Source organism: Pangasianodon hypophthalmus, chromosome 13 (assembly GCF_027358585.1).
Source record: "Pangasianodon hypophthalmus isolate fPanHyp1 chromosome 13, fPanHyp1.pri, whole genome shotgun sequence".
Taxonomy (NCBI): Eukaryota; Metazoa; Chordata; class Actinopteri; order Siluriformes; family Pangasiidae; genus Pangasianodon; species Pangasianodon hypophthalmus.
Genome location: NC_069722.1, coordinates 4,108,049 through 4,133,263, shown reverse-complemented (window position 1 = coordinate 4,133,263; position 25,215 = coordinate 4,108,049). Strand labels below are relative to the sequence as shown.

The following is a 25,215-nucleotide window of genomic DNA, read 5'->3' as shown; positions in this document are numbered from 1 at the left end:
ATATGTTTCAGGCAAATGTTTTCCCATTTTTCATAACACTGACAACAGATGTAACGCATTGCAAGGTTCATGTCAACGTCTGTTATGGTGAATATTCTAAAAGCGATGAGGAGAAGCAGCAGTGTGGAGGAGAAGCACGCTTACTGTCGTCGTATATTTAAAAAATATTTACACATGCACCACCCTCTCCTCAGCCTCCACCATCACTGCTGCCGAATTTCATTCAGAAGTTCTTAGATGGTGGATGGAAACCTCACTCACTTTTATTTGATATCGATGTTTGAATCTAATGTACACGTGCCTTTGTGGTCCTTTAGGCACCTCTAGTATTGACACCACCTGCACTATCTGGGGCTTGGAGACGGGACAGGTGCTGGGGAGAGTCAACCAGGTGTCAGGACACGTCAAGACCCAGCTGATCGCCCACGACAAAGAGGTGAGACAGGATCTCCATCATCAGGATGATGCTCAGTACACAACACTCCTCAGCTTTTACTGTATATTCATAACACCTGTGTGTGTGTGTGTGTGTGTGTGCGTGCGATACGTGCAGGTCTACGACATCGCGTTCAGCCGTGCAGGTGGAGGCCGCGACATGTTTGCGTCAGTCGGAGCGGACGGCTCGGTGCGCATGTTTGACCTCCGTCACCTGGAGCACAGCACCATCATCTACGAGGATCCTCAGCACCACCCACTGCTCCGCCTCTGCTGGAACAAGCAGGACCCCAACTACCTGGCTACCATGGCAATGGACGGCATGGAGGTAACCTCACCGGCGTTTCATCTTTTGACGGGTTTATGGCAGACTAGGAGTCACTCAGTAAGAGTTTAAAGCGAAGTGTGTGTGAACAGCATTAACTCAGCGGCCGTGTGTGTTCTCAGGTGGTCATTCTGGACGTGCGTGTGCCGTGCACGCCTGTGGCTCGACTCAACAACCACCGCGCGTGTGTAAACGGCATCGCCTGGGCCCCTCACTCCTCCTGCCACATCTGTACTGCAGGTAACACACACACACACACACACACACACACACACACACACACACACAGACTGTATTTAAAAAAAACTCCTAATTTTTTTTCTTTTTCTAGAATCTTATCAGTTCATGTGACGTATGAATAATAAAACATCGTTTCACAAATAATGAAACATCTATAAATTACACATTTTACAAATTGCAGAAATTTGTATTACTTTAAATAGTAAAACGTTACATTACTATTTAAATGATAAGTAAGGGAATGTAATTTAAAGGCATTTATTATGCACATTTTTTCTATAATTTATACATTTTATAAATTGCAGAATGAAACACACAGAAAGCCATTTGTTTGCTTAGAAGAAGCTCTGTCTGGTGGGTTTCCTCAAATCGCTGGACATTTATTGTTTTCTTTCTTTCTTTTTTTTTTTTTTTTAAATTAAAACAATGAGGAAGAATCAATGCACTGTCACTTTTCTTCTTTCATCATCCTGCTTGCGCCTTCAGAAGGACGAAAGATTTAATCGTTATGAAAACGTAAAGCTTAGGGAACTTCTTATAAGCAATCCCACCACCTCAGTGCTGCGTGTCATGTTGAAGCTTGTCTGCACTTTTAAACAGCAGTCACTGTTTCCTGCTGTTTTTAGTCTTTCTAACGGGCTACCTGTGCGAACACTTCCGCATTAAAACCCAAACGGCACTCCTGCTTCCGGCTCGTCCACTATAATGGACATGGTGTTAGTTTGCACCTGGTGTCTGAAGGAGCTCGCAAAAATGAACGTCAGCGACTCGTATAATGTAAGAACACTTACAAAGCTCCTGTTAGTAAGCTGGAGAAAAACATCAGACTGTATGCTTCATCATACGTAAACTACTATGAAGGGAAGAAAATACCTAGTAATAGAAACAAAAACACAGGTCATAGTGTTAACCCAAGCCTGTGACTTGATTGCAAGAAGGGAAAAGAAAAAAACAAAAAACCCCAGATGTTAGACGTCGCTGTCTCGCTGTGCTGCCGGATGTAAACAGTGCTACCAGAGACGTGAGACTTGTGTGAGACTTGAAAACAGAAACGCATCATAGCCCCGAGTGCAAGTAGCCCATTACTGGATTATTGTGTCTTTGCATGTATCCTTACCTCCACCTCTCTGTCTCTCTCTTTTCCCCTCGCCGTGTAGCGGACGATCACCAGGCCCTGATCTGGGACATCCAGCAGATGCCGCGTGCCATCGAGGACCCGATCCTGGCCTACACTGCCGAGGGCGAGATCAACAACGTGCAGTGGGCCTCCACTCAGCCCGACTGGATCGCCATCTGCTACAACAACTGCCTGGAGATCCTGCGTGTTTAACAGCGCCGCCGAGGCCGCCGCTGCTGCTGACCCCAGCTCTCCCACCAACACCACCACCACCACTGAGAGCGGGGCCAGTCCCAGCGAGAGCCACGACAACGGAGCCGCAGCGGGAGCCGGAGCCGGAGCCGGAGCCGGAGCCGGAGCCGGAGCTGGAGCTGGAGCTGGGGTCTGGTTTCTGTGCTGCTGCAAAGGAGTGGAGATGGCAGGAGGACTCGGCTAATGGACAGGATTCTGGGTGTGTGTGTGTGTGTGTGTGTGTGTGTGTGTGTGTGTGTGTGTGTGTGTGTGTGTGTGTGTTTATAGGGCGTACATGAGAGAGCGTGTGTGTTTATTTCATTTGTAAGTCTTGACGTGTTGATCTGTTTGTGTTAGAGCCGTTCGGATCCTCTCTTTTTGGTTTGCAGTGTAGTTATTCTGCGATGGAGTGTGTAGATATTTCTGCATTCAGAAACCTGAATTGTGTTTTTTTTTTTGTTTGTTTGTTTTTTTTTAAAAAAGCAAAAAAAAAAACCCGATGTTGCTCAGTGTAAAGCATCCTGCATTTCAAGTAGAAAATGAAGACTAGTTACCAAGCAGCACTGATATTCGCTCAGAATGATGCTTTCTTTAATTAGCTTAAAAATATTTTTAAAAAAAAAGGTGCCATGTTTGTGTTCGAGGTTCTCCAATGACTAAATTTTAATACCAAGCACATGTCATGACTGTAAGAACCGCTGCTAAGGTGGGTGTTTTATAATGACCGTATTTTGACCAACATGGTGCTGATGCTCAAACTTTCCTGAAGATATTACTTCATTTAACAAAACAAAAGTGGCAGATTTGACGTCGTACGTCTGACATGCAGGCGCGACAGGCAAGAATTATGTGCGCTGAGCGAAGTATGCTTATTTCTTCCTCGTTAATGATCAAAACCCTTCACATCGTTCACGTCTTATTTAAATGGTGATCATGGAAGTAGCTCGTTCAGTTCGTTGTCATAGCAACACAGGCATACTCTCTACACGTCTCTGTTGTCAGCAGTTCTGTTTAGTGCAGGAGCTGAACTGATTAAGTTCCGGTTGGTGGAAGTGCACTAAGCGAAGGGGAAATGTCGTGTGTGTTTCATATCTGAGTGTGTGTTACGAAGGAACGGCGCAGTTGCACCACTTTTCAAAGTAAAAACTGGACTCTTTCTACTTTCCTCTACCCTTTTTTCCCACCATTCAGAAGTTAACTCCCTGTTTTTTTTAGCATGTTTGTGCTCGATGTGAGAGATGTACATACATATATAAATATTATAAATAAGCTAGGGGCAAGCGTTCACGTCGTAACTTTTGCATACGGATTCGCCGTTATTTGCGGTCTGCCCGTGAACATGTTCGGCTGTGATGCAAGTTTATTGTAACGGTGCGCTCACTGTTTCAGAACGAACTGTTCGGTGTTCTCTGAAAGAGTGTGTATGTGATTACATCTGTGTGCCCAACTGCAACGTTTTTCTATTAATAAACTCGCATTGTTCTTCCACGCAGGCTTGATTGAGTCTTTTGTCTGACGAGCATCAACTTCCTCATCCACACAAAAACACACCGCAGCATTAATACTGTAATACTGAAGTCTGGGGTTCGACCGGAGAGAAACGGCACGGGCAGTGCCATCGAAGGAATGTGTTATTACTACTACATCTATTTAAGTTCATTTTAATTCTTCTGATTTACAGCATGAACATTTTCCATTCGATTGTTTTCCAATATTAAGCGAATTTCCAAAAGGAAGGCCAAAAAAATACACGTTAACTATCTAACTAATATCCTAAAAACAACATAACAAATAGGAATGAAAGGTAGGGCTGGGCAATATGATATAATAGCAATATCATGATAAATTGTCACAATACACTTTCCTGAGATATTATTAGTATCACGATATCTCTTTTTTTATTTTAATGATTTTAATGAACAATTACAAACTCTGTTGCTGAGGTAAAGGTTCATGCAGTTTTAAATGTAAAGATTTTTCAATAGTAATTATAATTAATATTCAATAATTAGTAATTAATAATAATTATAATTGATTATAATTTATTTGGTAAATTTTCATTTAAATTGTAAAATATAAATTGTAGAACTTATTCATTTTCTCCTTTTCAGTTTCATATAATCTATTTTTTGGCCGTTATAATTTGTTTATACTTTATTTAGTTTATGCAGCACTACAGTTTTGGCATTTTTTTATATATCATGTATCATAAAAATGTCTTCAAGTAAAACTTTCTGTAATAATTTAAGAAAATATTTTTGATATTTGTTCTGGTTTAGTTTAGTGAAGTGCATGAAATACTTACATTTCTCTGTTATAATTCATTGTAGAATAATTACATTTTATACAGGATGCTATTTTTGTTGAGCAGTTTGTGATGATACTATAACAAAAAAAACTATTACTTCACTCGACTGATAATAAAATGACTTCATAAACATTCTGTCAGTTAGAGATGTTCACAGACAGCATAGAAACTTAGCCCTTTTTTTTCCAACTCATCTTTATCAACAGACCAACTTTTCCACGAGACAAACCTGTGATATTTATATCTTTTTTTTTTTTTTAATTAATTTCAGTCAGGTTTTTAAATTTACATCAAAGAGCTTTTAACAACACTGACAGTGAGCTTGTTAAATCTTATTCCTCGATTAAAATGTGCAAGTCAAACTAGGACAACTGCAGGACTGAAATAAAAAAGTTATTTTAGGAAATGATTACGCATACACGATCACGATGTTATAAATAATCTTTAATCTAAAAAACAGCAGTTTGTGCTTTTTGTAAACCTTTAACAGTCCAGTAAAGGTTTTCAGCTCAATCTGACGTACACGCGCATCCTTCACAGGTCCATCTTTCAATAACATTAACAGTGTAATCTTTTCTTTCTCTCACTCTCTCTCTCTCTCTCTCCTGTCTCTCTCTCTCACACACACACACACACACACACACATATTACATTTCAAATACACTGTGACACTTTAGAGTATACAAGAGCACGCAAACCTCTCCTGATGTGTACACATACACACACTTTGGCATGTTTTTAACTAAACCACAGTCTTTATCAATTCGATTCTTTGTTCACTGAATCAGTCATGAATGATGTGTCCGGTCACTTAATGCTTAATTCTCTCTAATATAATCAGAAGACAACTGAAAAATTATGAGTCCATACACTGAAAATACATTTGTGTTGTTCAGTAACTGATACATGAGATACATACAGTTCAAAAATGCCCAAGATATTTTCTTACAGTGTCAATTTCTGGTCAGGGGAAAAAAAAAAAAAAACGTACAGTGGGTCTGAGACGGGATACAGAGACCTTCTGGAGGGTCTGCGTTCTCAGGGACGATCTCTAGAAACTCGGCGATCTGGAGATGAGACGCGAGAGCACAAACAGCTTCTAGAACTGGATAAACATAAAATTTCTACAATAGTGATAACTGCTCCATGACTCACTCAGTCTAAAAGCCTGTTAGCTGAAGCTTCCAGAGAGAGAGAAGCTCTCCTTGTGTTTCTTAACAAATTCCGAATCCCTCAAATCATCTGAAGAACTCGAAATAATTTACAGGAGCTAAAGTAAAAAAAAAAAAAAATGCTTGGAGGTAAGGACGGGTGTCCGAACATATAACATAAAATAAAATAGAATAAAATGAAATAAAATAAAATAAAATAAAAGTGCTATTTATATTTGTGCAATCAGACCTCATCAGCCTGTAACTTCTAAACTACGTAGAAGATATGAAAACTGAGCTGCTAATAATACAGTGTGTTTTGAATTCAGCTTAAATCATCAGTTGCGTCAACGATCTTACGTTTTGTGCTTGTAAAAGTTTTTTGGTGAAAAGCACCAAAAAGCCCAGGTAGCAACTATTAAACACACACGTCCTTGTGGTCATATGGAGGTTTGCTCGTAAAGCAAAATGTTAAACTCGGACATTAAAGTCTGTTGTGTGAAAGTACGATGGTGGATTTTCTGTGAATTGAATTGTGTGTTAAAATATACAGTAGATTAATCTCTATTCATATTTCTCAGTTCTGTTATGCTTTATGCAAAACTTGTGTGAAATTGTTTAAAAAAAAAAAAAAAGGCACACTACATACTGAAGACAAATCTAAGAGGAAAAACAGAGATGACACTGTTTTAGACGAAACAGTGCGCTGAGTTCTTATGGTTCAAAACTGATTTAACTGCTCATTTGAATTCAGTGGGTTCAATCCGAACCTCAATAACTCAAAAGATGTCGGTCTATAAATAATGTCAACTTGGACCTAATAATGTGTTCAAGTTCAGAAATAAAAAAGCTTCAATAAATAGCCAGGATAATAATCATGTGCTTAATATTTCAGTGGTTAAGTAGTCATGTTCAGAAAATAAAAGTGGACTGAGAGAGTGTGTGGAATTTATTTTACAGTTAAAGCACTTCCTGACTCCCAAAAAAAAAAAAAAAAAAAACCCTTGAGTTTGGAAACCGCTGTATGTTAACTGAGCTCGAGAGAAACAAATCACTAGAGAAACAAACAGCAGGATGCTCGCTCGTCACACTCGTATAAACACTCGATTTTAGCCTGGATAGGTTTCAGGATTAAAACCTGACATCACAACACATAAACCCAGAGGCGTAGCTATGGGGGGGGTCTGGGGGTGAAACCGGATTTGAAATATTTTCATATTCATATTAGAATATTTCATAATTTCGTGGATGGCAAACATAAGACACATACAGTTCTGTGCATAAGTCATAGACACATAATTGTATTTTAAATACAAATTTTTCCTTAGATGTGTTACTGCCTCAGTTAAAAAAAATTTTAAAAAATGTTTGTATGTCAGTAAAGAGAGTAAAACATTACATAATAGAACCACTTTTCATTAAAAAAAAACCATAATGAAGTCTGTCAGATTTAACTTTCAAAAACAGAAGCAAGTACGACAGCGAAAGTCTCCGGAAGAACCGTGTCAGATTCTCCAAGACGCTCACCAGCTCACCAATTTCCTTATAAAACTGCACAAAGTGAAACTGACACAACTGATGCATTTCTAAAGATGGCGTCCTCATGCCAGATATGGACTTTAATTACTGTTTACTGCTCTTGAAAGTAGATTTTTTTTATCTAGAAACTGTATAATTTCATTAGTTGTGAAGACATTTCAGCATTTCTGTCCAGACTTTTGCACAGTCCTGTAAATCACAGCTCATTATTCACTACATGGCCAAAAGTATGTGGACACCTGACCATCATATTCACATGCGCTTGCTGAAAATCCCATTCCAGATTTATTCCCACTTTCCTGTTGTAATATCCTCCACTCTTCTGGGAAGCTTTCCACTAGATGTTGGAGCGTGGCTGTGGGGATTTGTGTTCATTCAGCTACAAGAGCATTAGTGAGATCAGGCGCTGATGTTGGTGAGGAGGTCTGGGGTTCAGTCGGTGTTCCAGTTCATCCCAAAGGTGTTCAGTGGGGTTGAGGTCAGGGCTCTGTGCAGGACACTCGACTTCTTCCACTCCAACCTTCACACACCATGTCTTCATGGAGCTCACTTTGTGCACAGAGGCATTGTCATGCTGGAACAGGTTTGGGCCTCTTAGTTCCAGTGAAGGGAAATCTTACAAGCTACAGCATACAAAGACATTCTACACAATTTTTGCTTCCAACTTTGTGGTAACAGTTTGGGGAAGAACCACATATGGGTGTGATGGTCAGGTGTCCACATACTTTTGGCCATATAGCGTATGTATAACATTTTTGACCGTTGCACAATTGCTGCACAAATTGTTAATCAATGTCATATATGTTTTTCAGCTCAACTGTGGTGTAATGACTTCCATAAAACGTCATTGTGATTCCATATTTAACTACTGCATAGATCCGATTATTTTGTTTAATCCCATTTTGTTTGTTGAATCACATTATGGCAGGATTGGTTGACCGTAGATCATGTCTTAAATGATTAGAAAGTAACAAATCTGTGCCATCACCGCTCCTGCTACTGTCTGACATCCACCCAAAATGCTTGAGTGTGTCACACTTAATCAATTTTACTGTGGTTATTTATAGCTGCCTCCACACACACACACCCCCCACCCCCACCCACCACCACAACCACACCCTCATGAATTAATTCCGTCATTAAATACGTCACTGCATGAACTTCTGCATGAACTCCTACACCACCACACTGTCTTTCATTTTTACTACTCACACCCAAGAGGTTTCGCTCTGAATTACGTGACAGCCAGAACATCAGAAAATCTTGTTTCATCCCACAACTCCTCAGAGACATTTAGGAGAATAAGCTAGCAAGCTCTCTCCTGCTTTAAACCAAAAATAGTGAACAATTATACTTTTGTTACCCAACTGTAAACGCATAATATTTGGTCGTACGAACCCGTGATGGTGACGAAGAGCTTTTTTTTCCCAGATTAAGAAGAGAACCAGAATTGCGCTCGGACATATTTACACAGATCTGTTTTCACACTGATAAATGCTGAGTGTGAGGAACCGACTAGCGAAGTTATCAGTTCAGAACTGTGAAAAAGTTGCAGTCTATTCACTACAAGTGCAAAGATATTAGCGTGTAAATGGGAGCTTTGTTTTAAAGGAAGATTCCACCCTGGATGACTTTATAATCAACATGTGATCTTCAACGCTGTCTAAGCCACTGTTGTTTAATAATGAAATTCTACATTGACTTTATTAGTTTAATCTTCTTTCATTGGTCTATTTTCACTTAGGTTAACACTTTTCCTACATTACCCACAATGCCATTCGACCACCTGCTGATAGTGGTGTACTTGGATTTAGCCCAGTTTCATCTCTACCTAAAGAGAGCGATGCAGCGGCACTTTAGTGCCTCAGTCTGTCCAGCTCTCTCACCTGCTCATCCACACACTCTGCTCAAACTTCCAAAGCTTCAACTTTCATGCTAATACCACCGTCAATGCCGAGACGACTCTCTGCCATCGTATAGCTGCATTGCATTCTGGGACTTTGAATCCAGCGCTTGCTCTGACGTCTACACTACTCCTGCACTGGATTTCTCATTAATATGACGTTGAACGTCGCTGGAAAATGGTGAGTGAGAAAAGAAGCATCTGCCAAAACAATTTGCACGAGAACCACTGAGCACATCACAAACATTTCGATATAAACTTATTTAATGCGTTTCAGGGTGGAGGTTTCCTTTAGTATCTCACAGAGAATGGAACGAATTTTTCACACGTCTTCCTGTTTCACGTGCGCTTTGCAACAACGCTTCCTACGTTCACTTTTGGCTGCTGAGATTAACTTAATGTACTTATTTGGAACCTGTGAAATGCTGAATAATCCTAGTTTAATTTCATTATTCCTTTTTTGATTTGACAATAAATTCATAATAAAGTAAGTGGACAGGCTAGATGTTCACCAAATGGTTTAATAAATAGTGTTTTAAAGAAAACTCGCTGTTGGAATACGCTGTCTCTCTTTAGCCACTGATGTTTAAGTCATATTTGAGCCCAACAGATTTACCTCATTAAACAGCGCTGCAGTCATAAAACAGTCATAAAACAATCACAAGCAGCCTTCGTAAATGGTATCAGGTGGTTAATTAGAATTAGCCATCACCCCAGTGAGAAGAAAGTTTCCTAAATGTAGACACTGTCTTGTATGTCCTATCTTTCCGTGACCCCAATACTCAGCTCCAGATTGGTGCTATGCTAATAAATAGCACTACCACTTCCTTCGCACTGCAGAGCGAAACCTGTGCAGTGTTCGATTTGTGCTTTGTTCTACGTACAATCTGGGATACACACGTGATCTTTGTATTTGAGTGAGTGTGTTTGTCTGGAACTTGTACCGGGCCCTCTCCACTTGACGCGGATTAACCCGTGTCCATGAGTAGCAGCTTACAGTTCGTTTGAAGCTCACAGTCTCCAGATGATCTGAGAAGTAAAGAAAAGGAGCAGGATGAGAAGGAGGAGGTGGAGCAGGAGGACTGCAGCTCTGTCCTGTCCGATCTGTCCTGCAGTAGAGCTAATGTTGGACACACGTGGCCCAGGCGGGAGATGAGAAGAGAGTGCAGCCGGCTCCGGACTCTAGCTGCCCGGGAGCCCAGGGTCGGACAGGTGCCTCTGGATCTGTGATGTGTCCTCCAGGCTGCTCGGGCTCTCCAGGTGCTCAGGGAGGGAGGGGAAACGCAGGCTGAGGTGAGGATGGAGGTTTTCAGGGATGTTGAGATCTGCAGGGACAGACGGTTTGGTCTCTGTCTCCGGAGACATGGACGTGGTGTCGTCTGTGGCTATGGTGAGGTGGACGCCGCTGGACAGGGACGCGCGAGACTCTGAGTTAGGGCTGTCCGACTCAGGACACTGTGGGAGGGGGAGAGAGGATTAAAGTAAATACGCTGCAGTCAGTAAAAGAAGCAGTGAGACTTTGTTCTGCTTTTCACGAGAAATTCATCAGGCACTTTCTAAAAATTAGTTTCTTTTCTTTCCAGTGTTACTTGGTATTTAGGACTATTATTAATTAACCCTCAGGCTTCCACACAATACGATTTTGATTCAAAAGACAGAGTCGAAATTTGATGATAATTCTGATCTACTACAATTTCAATTCTTAAGCCAATGTTCCCATATTTGACAATATTACTGAGTTTACTACAATGCAATTTCGATTCTTTAACCAAATCAATAGAAAATTTGTTGATAAGCCTGATCTACTACGATACAATGCAATTTAGTTTCTTACGGCAATGATTCGATATTTGACGATATGATTGAGCTGCTATGATACAATACGATTTTGATTCTTAAGCCAATGATTCTTATTTGACAACTTTACTAAGTTTACTACAATATGATTTCGATCAACAATTCAAAGGCAACAATTCAAAATTTGCTGATAAGATCTACTAGGATATGATGCAATTTCAATTCTTAAGGCAACAGTTTGATATTTAACGATACCACTGGTCTACTACAATACAATACGATTTTAATGCTTACAGCAACAAAATTTGACGATATTACTGAGTCTACTACGATGCGGTAAGATTTCAATTCTTACAGCAATGAAACAATATTTGATGCTGTTACTGAGTCTACTACAATACAATACAATTTTGACTCATAAAGCAATGATTTGATGTTTGATGATTCCACTTATCGACTCCGATACAATACGATTTCAATTCTTCAGGCAACGATTCGATATTTGGCGATGTTCGTTCAACATGTTTTCCACTCCTCCTATTTCTTAAAACTGTCTGTCCACTCAAATTTAAATATTTAAAAAGTCTATTGATTTAGGTTTTTACTCATGTTATTTATATTGCTTTATTCAGTTTCACACTTTATTTCAGTTAGTGATTATTACGCTATTATTTTACTGTGTTGTTTTTAAATGATTATTCATATGGATTGACCAGTTTGAGTCATATGCATGCTAATTTCCATCAGCAGGAGCAAACTGAAAAAAGATTCGAAGAGCGAAAAAAAAAAAAAAAAAAAAAACCTGCCTGCTAATGTGGTAATACTTTGCATTTGTGGTTACTGAGATCACTGGTAAACACTCCACTGCATTTCTAATAAAAGGTGCACGCATGCAGATGCATGCATGCTTTTCCTCAGTCATAAGTTGTTGGACATAATAACATAACTCCTGATACATACCGAAGCAATTAAAATACTGATATTAGTGATATCACATAACTAATTAAATTTGAGGGGCTTGGAAGGTTTACACGTTTGCCATTTCTCCTTAAATCAAGGCCTGTCCAAAGGTAAGTCACCGTTTTATTGGTAAATCAGCCACAAGCCCGTCCTGCATTGTTCTTATTTAGTACATTAGTATGCACTTACGACTGCGATCAGTTATATTTAGAACGTATACGTGTTTCACACACAGATGAGCTCATGGCACTTTTGTCCCTGTTGCTTCTCCAAACCTTAGGCACATAGGAACTCGTGAGCACACTTTGCTAACACTCACATTGTTGTTGGAGGTGTGTGCTGGCTCTTTGATGTGTACAGTAGGAGTGGTAGGTGTTGTTTGGTGGAAAATCGGAGCCCCATACAGGTCAGGTGGAGGAGCGGTGTGATGGACCCCGGGGGCTGGAGACACAGAGCTGTAAGCAGGTGGCACTTGAGCCATCTGTCGCTGGAGCAGCTGCAGGATCACGTTAATGTCAGCCGTCATCCGTGTCTCCAGTCTACAGACAGACAGAAAAAAAACAGAAATTAAAGAAGAAGAGTGAGAGAGGAAAAGAGTAATGAGAAAGAAACAGAAAGCAGGAAATTGAAATTGAGCTAGCATGAGAGGCAAGTAGCAAAAAACCACAGAGCAGAAGGAAGCAGATGAAAGAAAAAACAGTACAAAACAACATGAGGTGATGAAAAACAAAGACGCATGTGCTCTGACCGGTTCAGCTGGGACTGCAGCAGTTCAAGGCGGGAATGAAGATCGCTCGGTCTCTCCTCGGCATTCGCACCGCGCTGGTGATGATGATAGCAGGCGCGTGCTGATGTCGACGAGTGCCTCGGACTCTCGGGGTACTGACTCGGCCCGCGCTCGGACCAGCAGCCGTACAGCCCTGAGCCGTTCAAATCAGACACATCAGAAAATAAAGGCAAAAAAAAGGAGAATTATATAATTTCAGGCTTAGTAATAATACCACACCAAGCTACCATGTGAACTTCCTTAATGACAAAAGTAAAAGAAACAAAAGAAATGGCTATTTTATTTATTTATAGTCCCAGTAGAGGAGGTATGGCCTCTGTGTCTGTCAGTCAGTGAAGAAGACATGGCCTCTGTGTCCATCAGTCTCAATGAAGGAGGTGTGGCCTCTGTGTCCATCAGTCTCAATGAAGGAAGTGTGGCCTCTGTGCCTGTCAATTTCAGTGGAAAAGGTGTTGCCTCAGTGCGTGTCAGTCTCAGTGGAGGAGGTGTGGCCTCTGTGCATGTCAGTTTCAGTGGAAAAGGTGTTGCCTCAGTGCGTGTCAGTCTCAGTGAAGGACTCTCTGTCCATCAGTCCTGGTGAAGGAGGTGTGGTCTCAGTGCATGTCAGTCTCAATGAAGGAGATGTGGCCTCTGTACCTGTCAGTCTCAGTGAAGGAGGTGTGGCCTCTGTACCTGTCAGTCTCAGACTCTCTGAATCACTCTGTGATGAATCACTTTGTTGGTTCTTTTAAATGTTTATTTTTTTAAACATCAGATTGTGGACCAGTATCAAGAGATGCATTGTATCACCTCAGAAAGAAGGCATCTGAGACAAATGACACTAATATCTGCATTCTGTCTTGGCCCACATAAAATAATCATAATTTTTCCCACTGAACTATGCCTGTACTAACACATACCATTCTTCTCTCTTTCTCTCTCTCTCTGTACCTGAATAGGGATGAGCTCCCCGTTCTCCGGTGGTGGGGGGCAGGAGGTTGACCACAGTGGGGACGTATTCCTTCACTTCTGGAGGGTACCCGTCTCCCCGTCCAGGCCCCGAGTGTTTGATCTCATCCTCACTGGACAAAGAGGCAGCGCTCATGCTGTTGCACAGCTCGTCCCAGTGTGAGTGCAACAGCATCCCCCTGTGGTTCCCCACGGAGCCGCACGAGTGGTCTGGATAAGACTCTTCTCTATCCGTGCCATCTGAAGAGAGCAGAAGCACAGAGATCAGGCATATACTGCACATAGGCAAATATCTAACTTTCACATGGACCACTTTAATCCTTATCTTTCCTACACTGCCTTTCCCATTATGCCAGGCATCTCTATAGATTTTATAGCAATTTAAAAATGTCCTGTATACAGGATCTTCATCACTTTTATTATTAAAAGCCTTCCTTTATAAGGGTGTGCGTCAGGACTGGGATTCTTCGAGACTCATCAAAAGTGTTTCTCTCATGTAGGCAGGAGTGACTGGTCAGAAATAATGACCACTGTGACTACTATGTAACATTAATTTTATTTTTTTTCCAGAATAAAGAGATCATGGTCCACTGTCTTGTTTTCTACTGGCTCATATTTCCAGGTTTCACCAATTCACAGGGTTCATTTAGATGAAACTGGCACGAAGGAAAAGGACCAGCTACCAGAAATCATTATTCACTTTTGTGTTCCTGCATCTTTCATCATTTTCTGAGAAACTTTATTTGTTCGATCTGACTGATCCTGGCATGTTATAGCCTAAAAACCATATAGTCTAAATGTTAATGAAAGTAACTGATCGTATGATTTTTCCGGGTCCATTAAAAGTAAAAAAATATCCTCTTCCCAGTGTTTAGGATTTGAGAAACTGAGCTCACTGTGGACAGGCGTGGTCAAGAGTGTCTACAACCAACTTCCTGTTTCAGATGATCAGTAATTTGAACACTTCCTCCTTTTTTACTCTCAAACTGGATCATATACCTTGTTTTATAAATAATATTGATTATATTCAATCCGAAATAGCAAATGAGCAATCCAAAAGAGAAAATCCAATGTCTTATTCAAAGAGGTAAAAGTCATGTGATCAGCAAACTGACTGAAGCAGCTAGCTAAATAGATAGATAGATAGATAGATAGATAGATAGAACAGCACTAAGAACGAGACTTCAAACTGGATGAATGAACATTTTGGGTTATTTAAAGGGAGTGGGTAATGATGATCAGGTGTGTTGGGTTGGTAATCAAGTGGAGGAGGTGGTAGTTCATTCTAATGTTGGGAAACAGAGTTTGGAAATGGATGCTGAAGTAGATGGTGACACTGTGGAATTCTGGGAATTGGAGTTGGTGCCAGGAGACAATTATTTACTATTGTTTCCCCTTTAATGTGTTAAAATATATTACACAGACTGTAAGGATTAATCATTCAGGATTTAATTATGGCACTGTGCATGTGCTAATTTGATGAGCTTAAGGAACTCTCTCTCACACACACACACACACACACACAGTTTTACCCGGTCTGTTGCGATGGAGAGAGTTTCTCCTGTGTTGTGGTCGTCTGTAGCCGCAGTCTGACTCCTCGCTGGGGTTTGGCTGTATAATTCTGTCTGCCTGATACAAACAAGCTCCAGTAACTTGCATAACCACACACACACATCTCTGTATATTAACTTCTATCATCAGGTAAATAAGCTAATCATTTCCACACATGACACGCAGCTTGAGAAAATTATAAGCCCTTACATCTCGGAGGTTGAAGGTGATCTCCAGGTTGGTCCAGAAGCTGTCGGAAAAATCAGGGTACATGTCGAGCACCTCGAGCAGATCGTCCCTCAGGATCTTGTGCAGGTCGCAGTAGGTCAGAGCCCTGACATCAGCGCTCGATTTCCCAGGCCTCCCGTACAGACTGATGGGCTCGCCGAAGATGTCGTTCTTACCTGAGAGGAGAAAAAAAAAGGAGAATGCAGAGGAGGAGAGCATTTTGGTCAAAAGTTTTTATTACAGATGAAACAAGCGAGTTTGCATTGAGTAAACGAGACAGAACTAAATGGGCTTTTAATCTATAGATGGTGCTGCCAGCATGACCGGTCTGAATGTGTGGCCTAGAGATAATCAATATCACATGATCAATAAGGCAGAAGCACATGACGTCACTGTGGATCATCAGGACAGCCCAGAGATGGAACAAAGGAAGAATTACATGAGAAAATGTTAAGGCTGTCAGTATGAATTTCACTGTTTTACAACAACTTTATTTATTGTTCAAAGGCAAAAAAAAAAAAATCTGCATTAGATTGTTTGATTTTAATGTTCTGCTTTTAGTCACTTCTCTCAAAACAAGTTTTGTTAAAGTAGGAAAAGGAATAAATGCATAACTAAAATATGGCATGCTGTGTTTTTTACAATTTTTAAATGGTGTATATATATATATATATATATATATATATATATATATATATATATATATATATAAAAATGAACAAATATTACATGTAAGTAGTTAACAATTTCCAACAGTCACTTTTATTATGTAACTGAATTACAAATGAATTCTACTGAGTACATGGTGCATTCAAACCCTAATAACGAGAACAGAAGAGAACAGAAAGCCATTTTTTCTTTATTTGTGTCTATTGTTTGTTATTGACAATAGCCTGGTCTTCTATTCTACTTCTTCTATTGGCCTAGCTCTGTTTAGCCTGTCAGCTGATCGCTTGAACTTACTGCCTGTCTGTTATTCTGACCTTGCCCTTCAGATTTGTCTGCCTGCTTCAGTTAAAAAAAAAAACAAAATGTATCCTGTAATTGCATCCACTGAACTTGCTGAACACCTCCCTCTGCAACTGGATCCTGGACTTCCTGACTGGGAGACCACAGTCAATCCGGATCAGGAGCAGCATCTCCAACACCACCACACTGAGCACTGGGGCCCCACAAGGCCGTGTGCTCAGTCCACTGCTGTTCACTCTGCTGACTCACAACTGTGTAGAAATGCACAGCTTGAACCACATCATCAAGTTCGCCAATGACACGACCGTGGTGGCTAACGGACTGGTGCAGAGCCAACAACCTGTCTCTGACTGTGCACAAAACTAAAGACATGGATGTTGACTTCAGGAGAGCATAGAGCGACCACTCTCCGCTGAACATCAACAGCTCCTCTGTGGAGATCGTCAAGCGCACCAGATTCCTTGGTGTTCACCTGGCAGAGAACTTCACCTGGTCCCTCAACACCAGCTCCATGAACCATGAAAGCCCAGCAGTGTCTCTATATCCTGCGAAGGCTGAGGAAAGCCAATTTCCCACCCCCATCCTCACCATATTCTACAAAGGGACTAGCGAGAGCATCCTGAGCGGCTGCATCACTGCCTGGTTTGGGAGTTGCACAGTCTCAGATCGCAGCGGATAGTGAGGACAGCTGAGAAGATCATCGGGGTCTCTCTTCCCTCCACAACAGACATCACCAGCATTGTGGATGACCCCACACACCACTCACACAAACTCTTCATCCTCCTGCCGTCTGGCAAAAGGTACGGAAGCATTCGGGCCTCACGGCCAGACCGTGCAACAGTTTCTTCTCCCAAGCCATCAGACTCCTCAATACTCAGAGTCTGGACTGACAACACACATACACATACACACACACACACACACACACTCATACTCAACTGAACACCATCCTACTCCCTTTGCAATTTTTGCACATTTCTGTATTTACTACCTACATTTTTTTGTATTTATAAAATAATATAAAAATAATAATATGTATATAAGTCTTGTCATTACTATACTCTCTACCTGGCTGCTACCCCAAAAACTGCTATGTCCATATATGGTATAAGCCTATCTGCTGAATACTATGTCATAGTATGTTATGTTTACATTCACAGTAATACATTATACTGTTATTCTTTTGCACTACTGTTCTATCTGACACTGTTTTGTACTGTTTGCACATGTTTGCACGGGCACTTTATGTAGTAATGTGTAGTCTCTTGTAGTTCTGTGTTGTTTTGTGTAGCACCCTGGTCCTGGAGGAGCGCTGTTTTGTTTCACTCTGTACTGTACTAGCTGTATCTGGGTGAAATGACAATAAAGCCACTTGACTTGACTATATGCAAGTGATGATGGAGTAAAAAAAAAAACAAAACAGACAACATGAAACATACAGAAAAAGAAAGAAAAGAAATGAAAGGAAAGAAAAGAAATTATCATAATTAATAATTCTTATATTTTTATATAATTATTATAATGATTTAAAAAAAGGATATCAAATTATAAAGGAAATTATTTTGATAAATAATGGGAAAGTTAAAGACAAAAGTAAAAGAAAAAAGTGAAAGTGGTTTAGATGAATAAATAAGAAAGGAAAGAATAAAAAAAGTAAGAAAAAAATTAAATTTAAGAAAATTAAATAAACTAACATTAAAGAAATGAAAAGGAGAAATGATAAATGAGGAGAAAGAAGGTAAAAAACAAGTGGAAAGAAAAAAAAGGTTTTTAAGTAAAAAGAAAAGAGGACTGGCTGAATAAGAAGGAAAGAAATGGCACGGAAATGCAAAGCAAAAGAAAATAAATGAAAAAAATGAAAATAAATTGTGATCCGAGTTCTCTTTAAATTTTGGATGGTGATATAAAGTATGAACTGATTTAAAATGAGGATAGGTAAATGTATATATAGTAAGAATGATGGAGAAAGGAGATAAAAAAAAGACAACAGATTTTATGACAAAAAAATAATGGCAAAGCAATAGAGGCTCTAGTACCCAAGATGGCCACGACCACATCGTCTCGAAGGATCTCGATGGAGCCGCGGGAGATGAAGTAGAGAGCAGTGAGCACGTCTCCACTGTGCACCAGTGTGTCTCCCGGTGGAGCGTGTGTGGTTTTAAAGCGCATGGCCAGAGCTCGTAAACAGCCCTTACTCGCCCCGCGGAACGCCTTACAGTTCTGCAGCAGAGTGCGGTTCAGATGCAGACAGATGTCAGCCTGCAGACACTCAGGGAAACCCTTCAGCACCTGGACACACAGATAAGGATGGAGAGACAGGAAAAAGGAAGAGAGAGTGATGGGGATGCAGAGACAGACAGAGACAGACAGACAGACAGACAGACAGTAAGAAGAAAAAAAACAAAGACACAGATACAGTCAGACAGGAAAAAGAAGACCACCGAGAGAGATAAAGAAGAGTTAAGAAGAAGGAAAACAGAAAGACAGAAGAATGGAAAGACAATACAGCATGGTGATAAATGGGAGTGAAAGACAGAAAAAAACCAAAAGAAGGAAAAAGCAAAGGAAAGCAGAGAGATGGCACATGTAAAAAAGAATGAAGAGAAAGACAGCAGCAACAAAAGAGTACAGACAGACACAAAAGAGGGATGAATATACAGATGAACAGTAGAAAGGAAAACAGTGAGAAAAGAAAAGAGAATGTCAGAGACAGACAGCAAGAACAAGGAGAACAAAGAGACATGAAAAAGACAAAAAAGACAACAAAAAGTAAAAAGAGAGGCAGAGGGATAAAGAGATCATGAAAAGAAAAGCAGAGAAACAGGAAGTGATGGAAGTGAGGGACAGACAAGACAGGGAGAGATTTAAAGAGACAGAGAGAAAGAATAATGTATTTTGAATAAAGAGCTGTATAATCAGATAAACAGTAAGAGACAGGTGTGTGTGTGTGTGTGTGTGTGTGTGTGTGTGATGGAGCGATCTCCTCACCGCGTTCATGTCAATGCCGTTGGTGTAGGACCAGGCGTGTTGGAAGTACTCCTCCAGCCTCTGCCTCAGGCCTCCAGGAATCTGGTGGAAGCGGATGAACTCCTTCACCCTCAGCATCTGTGTGTGGTAGCGAGCTGTGCCCGAGTACAGACGCTGGATTATAGCTGACACGTTGCCGAAGATGCTGGCATACATCAGAGCTGTGGTGTGTGTGTGAGAGAGAGAGAGAGACATAGAGAGATAGAGAGAGAGAGAGAGAGCTCTGCTAAATACCACAGATAATAATAGTGACTTACCATGTATCTTTGGACAAACACACTCGTAGGGTTAAAGAGAGGAATCATACGCTCCACATGAGGTAAAACAAATAATACATGAATAAAAAACCTTATTTAACAAATGAAAACGTGATCGTTGATATGGTGAAGTTTTCTGTGAGGAGACACATTCAACCTTTCTGGAAGGAGCTTTGCGGTTTCTCAGTAACATGACCAGCTGCTTTTTTTTGTCTTATTAACTTCAAGAGAGAGAAAACTGAAAAGCTGGTGGCATGAGAGGATGGCGTTTCATGGCTATTCCACAACGTTAAATGTAACTACGAATGGATAAAAAAGTATGTCATTCATTAATAAATAAAAAAATCGAATAGTTGGCACATTCCTGGTGTATATGAGGAATAAAACACTTCAGGAAATGCTGCTATAGGAAAATAATCAACTTCTGGGTGGTGAAAGTAACTCTGATTCATCACACCACTCAACTGCTGATTATTTTCCCACAACAAACTAAAAAAACAGCATACTAATCTCCTGACTCTTTAATATTAGTATATCATTTTAATGTAGTATGCAGTTTGACACACACATGCACGAGAACAGCCATAACAATGGTGGAAAGTCTCTGTGGGAAAAATAATGCTTGTGTAACAGTTGTGTGTTCACATGTTACAGTTCTTGTCATGAGTCAAGTACATTGCTGACACTATAATTTATGACATGAAATTACATGAAATTCTAAAGCCACTCTGGAACTGTTCGTGGTGTGTGTGTGTGTGTGTGTGTGTGAATACAGCTCTCACAGGCAGAGTTAATTTCCCTTTATAAGGCGTATTAGAGAAAAAGGTGGCATGAACTGGGAATACTCACAGCCGATGAGCATGACGCAGATGGAGAAGATCTTCTCAGGGTTGGTGTTTGGTGAGACGTTGCCGAAGCCGACGCTGGTCAGGCTGCTGAAGGTGAAATACAGAGCGGTGACGTACTTGTCCTTGATGCTGGGTCCGGATAAGGCGTCACTGTCGTTATAGTGTTTGCCGATCTGCTCGGCAAGGTTGTCGAGCCAGCCAATCCTCAAGGTACCACCACGAGCAGAGCCCGTGCGCTCCACGTTGCCGATGGCGTACCAGATGCAGGCCAGCCAGTGGGCAATGAGTGCGAAGGTGCACATGAGCAGGAAGAGGACGGCCGCGCCGTATTCCGAGTAACGGTCCAGCTTCCGCGCCACGCGTACCAAACGCAGCAGCCGTGCTGTCTTCAGCAGGCCAATCAGAGTGGTGGTTTGGGGCTGGGGGAGGAGTTCCAGGCAAAGGTAATTAAAACAACGAAAAATAAAACTACCAATAGAATATAAAGAAAAAATCCAAAACTACAATTACATCTAATCTAGAAATAATGGGCCTCATTGCTCAAACTGCATACGAACAAATTTATCCGTAAATCATTAGCAGGAGCATTTACACACAAATGTGTTATCCCTGAAAGTCCAGTTAGTTCGGAAAAGCGCTTGTATCCTGTAACAGTTCCTGAGTTTGTGTAAATTTACGTATACAAAGACTCATTAACCGTTTATTTATTTATTTATTTCAATTACACACAACAATTTAGCGGAAAATTTTGTGAAACAGTTCTTTTAAATTAATGGCCAAAAAAAAACCACTCCAAAAGAATGCCGTAACCAAGACTAGCTAATCAATTAGGACAAAAGTATTGGCACTCTGCGAGGTTTGCCTTTTATGGGTGTTTTGTGGGCGTGGCTAAAGGTAAATTAACTTGGAAATTTCTGGCTGATTGGTACGTACACAAGTACAAAGAAAATCAGCATTACTAAAAAATTTGTAAATCTGGCAGGAAGTTTTAGTTTAGTTTGTACTACGAAAACATTTACACACAACTTTATGAAAAGACTGATAAATGTGGCCCACTGCTTCTGATAGTAACGGAAGTAAAATCAGAAGAGACGAACTGATTTCCATTTTAGTTTATCTTCCCTATTGTTTCCCCTTCCCTACTGTTTTTAAGCACTCTTCCACCAATCCTTTCACCAAATCTTGTTCTTCCTCATTCTCTATCTCCTTCTCATCCCTTTCCTCTCACCTCGTCTGGGCCCGATCTGAAGATGAGCAGGTCGAAGGGGATAGCTGCTACAATGTCGATCAGGAACCAGCCCTTGAAGTAGTGCTGCGCGATACGGCCCGGGTGGCTGACCACCTCGTCATTGCGGTTCACGTAGGTCGTCCTGAAGTTGATGATGATGTCGATGATGAACATGACGTCCACCACCAGGTCCACCACGTTGAGCGGGTTGCAGGTGTAGCCGCAGTCGGCTCGGCCTTCGTCCTGGTGCTCGCTGAGCAAGAAGGCGGCGCTGTACGGCGTGAACACGGCTGTGTAGAGCACGAGCAGCAGGATCAGCCAGTCCCATACGGCCTTGAACGGGCTGTAGTGCAGGATCGTCCACTTGTGGATGCGCGGCGCCTGCAGCTTGTACTCGGGCAGCACATCGGCTCCCAGAGACAGCACCTGAAACACACACCACATATATAGCAGAGGACATTACAAAGAATTACTTTTATTTACAATTCACTTATTTTATACTTATTATTTACAAACACTTTTTTAAAGGAATAGTCCAGGCAAAAATGAACTGTACTCACTTTCCAATTAAAACTAATGTAGTCATAAAGCCATGATGTTTGGTGTCTGATGTTTCTTTAGTTTGCTCAGGAAATACAAAGCTACTTTAGTTAGCAAGTAAAGGGAGATTCTGAGCTCCAGTTTAGTCTTAGTAAAGCACACTTTATTGTGTGGATCTGAGTTTGATATGGATATAATTACCATTTTTACCCATCAATCTACACTTAAATGTGATAACGTGAAAACTTGTTTTTAGAAATTTTCAAAAATTAATTAAAAATCAAAAAATGAAATCTCTTATCCACAAACGTATTCAGACCCTTTGCTGTGGCACTCCAAAGTGTGGTCAGGTACATCCTGTTTGGTATAATTATCTTTGAGATGCGTCTAGAACTCAATTGGAGTCAAAAACCAAGCCATGATGTCCGAGGAACTGTCTGTGGATCTCTGCAATGAAATTGTGGCAAGGCATAGATCAGGGCCACGATATAAAACAATTTCTAAGGCTTTGAGTGTTCCCAGGACCAAAGTGGCCTGAATAATTTTGAAATGGAAGAAGCTTTGCACAACCTTGCTGGCCGTCCAGAAAATTCGGAACCTGGGAAAGAAGGGCCTTGGTCAGGGAGGTAAGAAAGAAACCAACAGTTACTCTAAAAGAGCTCCAAAAGTCCTGTGCAGAGATGGGAGAACCTGATGGACGGACAACCATCTCTGTAGCACTCCATAAATCAGGCCTTCATGGCAGAGTGGCAAGATGGAGGCCACTTGTGTGTAAAAGGCATATGACAGCATAAAGAACTCTGGTAACATGTGGAAAAGATTCCCTTTCTGTTGAGACAAAAATTGAACCATTTGGGCAGAACAACAAGCACTACATCTGGCGAAAAACAGGCACTACACATCACCTGGCTTACACCATCCCTATGGTGAAACATTTTGGTGGCAGCATCATCCTGTGTGCTGTTGGGGTGCTTCTCAGAGACAGGGACTGGGAGACTGGTAACAATTGAGGGACGGATGAATGCAGACAAATACAGGAACATCCATGAAGAAAAATGCCTCCAAAGTGCTCGCAAACTCAGACTGGGGCAACGGTTCACCTTTCAACATGACAATGACACTAAACATATATATATATATATATATATATATATATATATATATATATATATATATACAGTATGTGTGGTTGCACACCATATTTTCTACAATTACAGAGCATATTGAAATCATATGGCAAGGCATGTAGCAGTTAAGAGATGTTTAAAAATCCCTAGCAAAGCTGCTGCGTCTGAAATAACACCAAAACACCCACTAACATTCCACTACCCTGTCAGTGTCACTGCTGTGCTGAGAATGAAAACACCACCCAAATAATGTCTGCTCGGCTGTGGTCCCATGGAGCTGCCTTTCCAAGGAAACAGTGCAGAGGGACTGAGACACTGTGCATAGCAACAGATGGGCTACGGACACACATTATTATACACAGTATGTACAAAGTAATATACAGAGGGTGGAACTGATAAATGGCTAGCGAGTGTACATATTCACCTTTGATTTATCTGATCTGAAAAGAGACTAGAAGAGAAAAGAGATATGATGCATAGAAAGAGAGAGAGAGAGAGAGAGAGAGAGAGAGAGAGAGAATAACTGAAAAGAGAGAGAGACAAAGAGAGAACTACAGAGAGACAGAAAATGAGAGAGAAAGAGAAACAAAGAGAATGGGAAAGACATAGAGAAAGAGAGACAGGCAGACAGAGAGAGAAAAACAGAGAAACAGAAAGCTAGATACAGAAAAACAAAGAGAGAAAAACAAAGAGAGAAAAACAGAGCAAGAGAGAGCGAGATAGGGGGACAGAGAAAGAGAGACAGGCAGATAGAAATACTGCCAGAAAGAGAGAAAAACACAATGAAAGAGAGAAATTGAGGCATCATGCATACAGAGAGAGAGAAAGAGAGACAGAGTGAGAGAGAGACACACACAGTGAGAAAAACAGACATGATGCAGAGAGAGAGAGAGACAGAATGAGAGAGAGAGACACAGAGAGAGAAAAACAGACATGATGCAGGGAGACAGAGAGAGAGAAAGAGAGACAGACACACAGAGAGAAAAAGAAGTATGATGCCTAGAATGAGAGTGAGAAAGAGAGGCAGAGTGAGAGAGAGAGAGAGAGAAACAGACATGATGCAGAGAGAGAAAGAGAGAGAGGGAGACAGAGAGAGAGACACATAGACACACACAGAGAAAAAGAGGTATGATGCATAGAGACAGAGAAAGAGAGACACATTATGTGTGTGAGAGAGACAGAGAGAGAGAAACAGACATGATGCAGAGAGAAAGAGAGAGAGAGACGGAGAGAGAGACACACAGACACACAGAGAAAAAGAGGTATGATGCATATAGACAGAGAAAGAGAGACATTGTGTGTGTGTGAGAGAGAGAGAGAGAGAGAGAGAGAGAAACAGACATGATGCAGAGAGAAAGAGAGAGAGAGACGGAGAGAGAGACACACAGACACACAGAGAAAAAGAGGTATGATGCATAGAGACAGACAAAGAGAGACATTGTGTGAGAGAGAGAGAGAGAGAGAGAGAGAGAGAGGAACAGACATGATGCAGAGAGAGAGAGAATCTTTAAGCAGGATTTGTGAGTGGTCTGTGAGATGAACAGAGCAGTGAGTTGGAGCTGAGTGTATTACACATTCGCTTGAGACAAGGACAAACCCCTGAGCAGTTGCTCGTCATCTCCCCGTCTATAAAACACGTATCAGTAAATCGTTCACTGATCACACGGCCAGAGCGCTGCTCTAATGTTCCATTAGCAAA

General features: G+C 41.0%; 2 protein-coding genes across 3 annotated transcripts in view; one reads left to right on the top strand and one right to left on the bottom strand.

The window, feature by feature from the left end:
- Window positions 1-3,836, top strand: part of dcaf7 (ddb1 and cul4 associated factor 7) — an 8,788-nt gene extending 4,952 nt beyond the window's left edge. The window contains exons 4-7 of the mRNA XM_034309824.2: window positions 318-436; window positions 554-763; window positions 883-1,000; window positions 2,158-3,836. Of these exons, the coding sequence (XP_034165715.1) occupies window positions 318-436; window positions 554-763; window positions 883-1,000; window positions 2,158-2,330 (620 nt within the window). The 3' untranslated portion in view covers window positions 2,331-3,836. The remainder of the gene's footprint in view (window positions 1-317; window positions 437-553; window positions 764-882; window positions 1,001-2,157) is intronic.
- Window positions 3,837-5,085: 1,249 nt separating this feature from the next.
- Window positions 5,086-25,215, bottom strand: part of kcnh6a (potassium voltage-gated channel, subfamily H (eag-related), member 6a) — a 50,202-nt gene continuing 30,072 nt past the window's right edge. For both annotated transcript variants that reach the window (XM_026916773.3, XM_026916775.3), the window contains 10 exons: window positions 21,850-22,275; window positions 20,623-21,040; window positions 19,478-19,677; window positions 18,526-18,778; window positions 15,503-15,696; window positions 15,274-15,370; window positions 13,724-13,981; window positions 12,755-12,926; window positions 12,326-12,545; window positions 5,086-10,704 (listed from right to left, as the gene is read on the bottom strand). In XM_026916773.3, the coding sequence (XP_026772574.3) occupies window positions 10,432-10,704; window positions 12,326-12,545; window positions 12,755-12,926; window positions 13,724-13,981; window positions 15,274-15,370; window positions 15,503-15,696; window positions 18,526-18,778; window positions 19,478-19,677; window positions 20,623-21,040; window positions 21,850-22,275 (2,511 nt within the window). In that variant the 3' untranslated portion in view covers window positions 5,086-10,431. The remainder of the gene's footprint in view (window positions 10,705-12,325; window positions 12,546-12,754; window positions 12,927-13,723; window positions 13,982-15,273; window positions 15,371-15,502; window positions 15,697-18,525; window positions 18,779-19,477; window positions 19,678-20,622; window positions 21,041-21,849; window positions 22,276-25,215) is intronic.